The sequence below is a fragment of the Nesoenas mayeri genome (assembly GCF_963082525.1).
Source record: "Nesoenas mayeri genome assembly, chromosome: 12".
NCBI lineage: Eukaryota > Metazoa > Chordata > Aves > Columbiformes > Columbidae > Nesoenas > Nesoenas mayeri.
Window position 1 is genome coordinate 18,586,078 of NC_137547.1, and position 6,286 is coordinate 18,592,363.

General features: G+C 41.2%; 1 protein-coding gene across 1 annotated transcript in view; it reads right to left on the reverse strand.

The window, feature by feature from the left end:
- Positions 1-5,924, reverse strand: part of GARRE1 (granule associated Rac and RHOG effector 1) — a gene marked incomplete at its 5' end in the record, with an annotated part of 29,703 nt that extends 23,779 nt beyond the window's left edge. Inside the window, one exon of the mRNA XM_080352206.1 lies at positions 5,430-5,924. Coding sequence (XP_080208332.1) covers positions 5,430-5,924 — 495 coding nt within the window. The remainder of the gene's footprint in view (positions 1-5,429) is intronic.
- Positions 5,925-6,286: the final 362 nt, after the last annotated feature.

Genomic DNA, 6,286 nt, shown 5'->3' on the forward strand with positions numbered 1-6,286 from the left:
TCTTCCTGGTAGCGGTGAGGTTTTCTTACTCCATTTCTTAGAATCATGTATATTGCCTATAGGATGAAGTCTTCAGCTCACACACTTTTTGTCCCAAGAAACGCAATGGGGCTTTGCGGGGAGGTCTCCCTGCAGACTTCCTTGTCCCTGAAGCAGGTGATGAGGTTAATCAAACTGGTTACATACACACAAGGGCATCAGGTGGAGATGCAGCATTAGGTTATCTTGTCCCGTATTATCCTCCTGCTGGGGGCACACCATCCACTTGAGAATATTTTGCTGGACAAAGTGCATGCATAAAATTGCCAGAAAAACAGCGATGCCAGGCAGATTCCCCGGCAAGCAAACCTTGTGCAATGGATTCTTTAAAACTACCACTAACAAAATTAGCAAATAACCAGTGTCAGTCTTCCAAACTTGATAAAAACACTGACCTGCAGTTCCAAGTACCATTTTAAGCAGTATAATTTATTCTTTTTTGGCCTATTTCCCTAAGCAAACAAAAGCCTCAAAAACCCAAACCACCACAACACACTCATTCAGCATTCAGTGGTTTCCTACCACCCTCATTTCCCTTAACGGAGTTCTTAATGGCTTTGGTAACGATAAGCCATGCACACAACCTGTCTTTACCCACTGAAGAAACCAGATTAAAATAGCAATAAACTGAAGTTAACAATGAGCTATGACTCAAACTGCTGTACCAGATTATGAGAACATGCCCTTTCCCACATATTGCTCAAAGTGGGCAGAACATTATTTATTTTGACTAAGTAGCAATGCCCTGCAGTTCAGCAGAGTGACCTCGTTACCAAAAAGACGTGATCCTGCCCATGGACAAAAAATCACCTGCAGAGAAACCACATTCCAGCAGAAGTTGCACCTTTACATTCACAGCATGAGGAGACACTGACAACCCGACAGACTCGTTTCTGCTATCAGTCAACCTAAAAGCCCAGTGGTGATAATCTGATATTGACAGCTACTAAAACACTAATTAAAATTGAGCAAAATAAAAGGGCATTTAAATGTTAAGCATTTTAAAAATAAAGAGTAGCAATTAAAACGCAACACAAAATATTTCTAAAGACAAAGCTAGCAGACCTGAGAGCAGACCATGAGATTATAGACCAAGACAGAGTACAATGTCCTTCCAGCAAGTCACAGCATTTGCTACTCATTTGAAGCAGCTTTTTGCTACTAACAATTCCTCAACTCTGAAAATCTGAAACCAGTCCCTGCAAACCACAGGAAAGATAATAAATAATGTTTTAAAATACTTAAATTAGGCTTTACAATGTTTGCTGAGGAAAACCAACATTCTATATTTTCTCAGACATTTTTGTCCCACGAGTTTCTTATTCACAAATCTTCAGTTATTTTATACATATAAAAGCCAAAAGTTATCTGCATTTAATAGAAAACAGTGTCCAAGTAAATATCCTGTGCACATTCATGCTTTCCTTTTGTTTAGGAAGGCAACATATACATCTCTGTCATTACTACCACTTCTAAGACAATACACAAGCTCCATGTAACAAGATGCATTCTTTCTATTCTGCAGTACTGAGGCCTCTGCAAAGCTTCACAAAAGATGAGGAAACATACAAACTTTTTTCCCCGTTTTAATTCTTCCCCCCCCGCCCAGGATTTCCTTTGGCACGTTTAACAGAGCCCAGTTTTACTGCATTCTTCCAGCTTACAAAACTTTAACAACAGATCTGGAAAAGTTAACATAAAACACACTCTAGTTCCCACTGCTTTCCAAGCTGTTCCTCTCCCATACAGGCACAAAACACCTGAGAATTCATAGGGTTTTTTTTAAAGGGGAAAAGGAAAAGCTGAAAATAAAAATCAGCATTTGCATTTCAGAAATTAAGGAACCTTGGGAGACTCCATCTGTCACCAACACTTTGATCTAGAGAAGTCACCTTCTTGCACATCTTGGCAGACAGCTCTGAACTAGCACACTCTGTTCTGCTAAAAAAACAATAAATAAATTAAAAACCTCACCCACAGCTGCTGTTTTTAGTCCAAATCCAAGTCAGTGTTTGCTTATCAGAACTTGAGGTGTTTTTGATCTTGCCTTCCCTGGGGGCTGGAGCCCCCTGGGCTAATGCACAGACAGAGCCTTGTTTCCATGTCCTCCCCGTGAGTTCAGGGTTCTGTCCTCCTACCCCACCAAGAATTACAACTCCCACAACACCAGACTCCATCCTCACACGGGAGGCTCTGCAGTGTGTCTTCATGGAACACTGCTGAGCTGCCACTCAGACACTCGACCATCTCTCAATGCTTTTCAATAGATCAGGGAGGAAAAAAGAAAAGGAAAAAAAAAAACCACAACACCCTAACACATTTTTTAATTAACATTTCAGCATAAATATCTCAGTCTTCAGCATAATTATCTCAAGTCTTCACACCACAAAAAAGCAGAGTAGGAGAGGCTCTCAACAGGTCCACCCTACTGTCCCAAGCAAGGAGCAATTTCACCTGGGTCACTTTTGCTAGATGCAGGTTCATCCTGTTCTGTAAGTTCCCCATGATGGAGGCTCCCTACCCTTTGTAGCAACCCACATCAGCGCTTCACTGACATTAGAAAGTATTTCCACAACTTCTAATATGAATCATTCCTTCTGAAATCTAAGTTCATTACTTCTTGCTCCACCTTACATGGACACGAAGAACAAACGCTGCCACGTCTTCTGGCAGCTGCTCACATACCTGAGCCATTCTGGTCTTCCTTCTTAGTCTTCTCTTCTGTAGAGTCAGTCTTTTCAATTTGTTCTCTGAAGTTCTGTTTCCTAGATGTCTCATTACACTCGCTACCCTCCTCTGATGTCTCTCCAGTTGCTCACTATTTCTCCAAGTGTAACAGCAGCAGTGTGAGTGTGCACCGTTGTGTTTAAGGCCATAATAACCAACATGAAGAGAGTTGAATGCCATGTTCCATGGTTCTTGCAGGTTATAGTTCTGTTAAATACACGACAACTGCCTCTTTGCACAACAGCAACACCACTGATATAGTATTTGCAACCGCACGACACTGACTCCTACTCAATATACAGCTCCCATAAGCCCTAGAACGGTTCGTCAGAGCCGCTGCCCAGTGGACTCCACTTGTGAGGCTGAAAGTTTTTATTTAAATATTGTCACATTCCATTTTCCCCTCTGAATTCCATCCCAACTGGAAAACTCATTTGTTCAATTCATGAGTATTTTTAACTCAGCAGGTCTTCCAGCATACTCCTATCATGTACTTTCATCTCCAAACTTAAATATATTCTCTAGAGTGACGTCTGCCAAGGTCCATTTTGACAGTGAGCAACTGATAACTGCTTCCTGGGCACCATCATCCAACTACCTCACCCATGCACTTACGTCATGTAAATCACGCTCCTTGGCCAACTTACAAAACAACCATGTGAGTGTCAAATCCTTACGTTTTGCTGGTTTTAAGCAAAAGCAATACTTGTCTCACTACACAAAAGTTGCCAGAAATCTTGCATGTTGACTAGTTTTAAAAGCACATGCAAGATGCAGTTTTAATTAAGAAAAGGTACAGGAAAAGTACAATGACGAGGCGTCGATTCCCACAAGATTTGCCTCCAAAGAAAAACAAGCGATCGAGCTGTTTCACCTGCATTCTCTTCATGTTTGCTCCTACCTCAGAGCGCTGCAGGAGCACCTGGAGCTCAGGAACAAGGGTTGGGTCCATACAGGTAAAGCAGGGACCAGAGCAAGTTTCTCTGCCTTTGCTTTAAGCTGGCAGCACATGCAGTCAGCTTATGCAAACACCACTTTGCTTCTGCTCATGAGCCCTGCTCACAGCTGAAGAGGCACCTTCCCCACACAGCATGTGGGGCAGGGGAGGAATCAGCACCGAGATTTGCTTGACTGGCTTCTAAAAGGAGTACACAAATAGTTGCCTATATGCTGCAAGACAGAGTTTTGAAGTCCATAAAAAAAGCCCTAGAAGACAGTCAGTGCTTCATATATTTTTGCCTTTTTTAATTTAAAAAACTCTCTTTCAGGACAGATATTATCCAGGTCTTCAATTGCATAAAACCCACACTAATTTTTAAATTTATATCTATATTATATATATATTCCAACAGCATTAGCTAAACATAGTAATATTTTTATAATGTTTTCAAAAATACCAGTCTATAGTAGATATTTATAACAAATATATAGCCAATCTTACTTAATCCCATACTAAGCATGCAAGACTGCAAACTGTCAGTCATGTTTCTCACTACAGCTACGTACTACAAATAGCATTGTACTTAACTACTTCACCTGTTGTGCAGTTATAGACAGCAGATAATACTTGGGCAAGCATGTGCGTAGCAGTCATCATTACAAACTCACCTGAAACCTCACTGAAAAATGAGAGAACTCAAAAGTAAATTTTCCACTCAGGATGAAATCCTATAGGAATTACTATACAGCAGTCTTTGCAAAGTTAAGAAATATGTTAAAACACGAGGAACACCAGGGATTCATAGATGACTAAAAGTTAATATATATGACTATCACTTAACGCTGCCTGGTATATAATTAAGACATTTACTACAAGAGAAATACCCAGAAGTAGCCAGCCAGGCATGAGGAGAGCTGGGGAGCCTCTCTTAACTTCACCACCTCTGAATTCTGGCTGTTGGGCACTCGCTGCCAGCGTAAGGCGATGATAGCAAAGTCAGCCTCATGCCAGCATGGTGTTTTCCCTTTAAGCACAACAGCTCAAACACACAAAGAAGTTTTGAAGCGTGATAAAACATTATTTTACACAAACTTCAATCTTTAGTCAACTAATATACGGTTTTACACAAACACTGATGACACTTCAAGTCCCAACTGTTCAGCTTTCCACTTGGAATGGATAATATTACAGGAAGTATAGGTTTATTTAGAAGATGATGGCTTAATGTCATTAGAAATACAAGCTAGCATAAACCAAAATCATTTAAACCTTTTATTTAGCTGCTCTGGAGGGGCAAGGTGTTGATAGTTTTTTGGTTTGCATTATTGTTATTTTTAAATGAAGCATGGTTTATGCAAAGAGGTTGCTGGATTGCTGGTTATAGATTTAAATCATATAAGAAGACTACCAGTTATATAGGTAGTACAATTTAATTATAACTCATCTTTCTTATTTCACAAAATGTTGAAATAGGGTGCAAGTTCTTATACAGAAATACCTACTAAATACCTGTTTCAGCACAGTTCGAAGTCAGGCACTGCACAACACTTAATACTTTCAAGAAGAAAACATAAGGATAGAAGAGCTGCTCTTTTAACCAGCATTGCCCACAAATACAAAGCAAGGCAGAGAGAACTTCTGATGTAGATGTGATTTGGAAGAGCCCAATTAAGAAGGAATGATACAAATTCACATGCAAAACAGTATCCCCAAGGTAACTTACCTCAATGTCTTGTAGGCTGAACTCTTTTTGATCTTTAAAGTTTGCAGCTCCTGCACTCAGTTCCATCAGCATTTTTGCTATTTCTGGTTTTATTGCTGCTGTGAGTCGACTCGCTGCTTCCATGACATGTTCCTGCACGTCTTTCAGTTGCATAGCTGCCTTAGAATAGTGCGAGTTCCTAAATACGCTGCTGAAAAGGTCTGTAAGGAAAGTGCTCGTACGGCAAAACACGTTGAGTGCATCCAGGTATTTGGAGATTCCCTGCTGGATGTCTGCGATGGGAGTCGTGTGGGACACGGGGTGGCTGCAGCTGCCCGCAGCAGCTGAGGAGACCAGAGGGGACGCCGGGGCCGTCGATGCCAGAGGAGCGCTCAAGGTCCTGCCTAGCTCAGGCATTTGATACTGCTGGTGTTGCTGCACTTTTTGCTTGGACCCGCCAAGCAAAAAGCGCCGCTTATAGTCCATTTTGCTTTCTTGTGCACTACAGCAATACATAAGTGAGTGCCTGTCCGAAGATTCCTTGAATTAACAATCACTTGTCAAATTCCTTCCCCAAATATATAGTTATGTACAGTAACAGCGGAGGACTGCGTACATAGGTTTCACAAAAGGCATTTCAAAAAGGCAAGTGTCTGTATAATCTGTATCAGCAGTGAGAAAGGCAGCAGACTTGCTGACTTTGTATTTTCAGTGTTCAGTGCAGCCCTGCTGCAGTTATAAACTGTATTCTCTCACTCATGCTCTGGCTCTGGTTCGGTACTCCACGCCGCACACGGAAAAGCAACACTGGAGCGGAGAAGTTATCACCTACAATTTCTTCATGAGCACATTATTGTCACTTGCTGTTAAGTCTACAA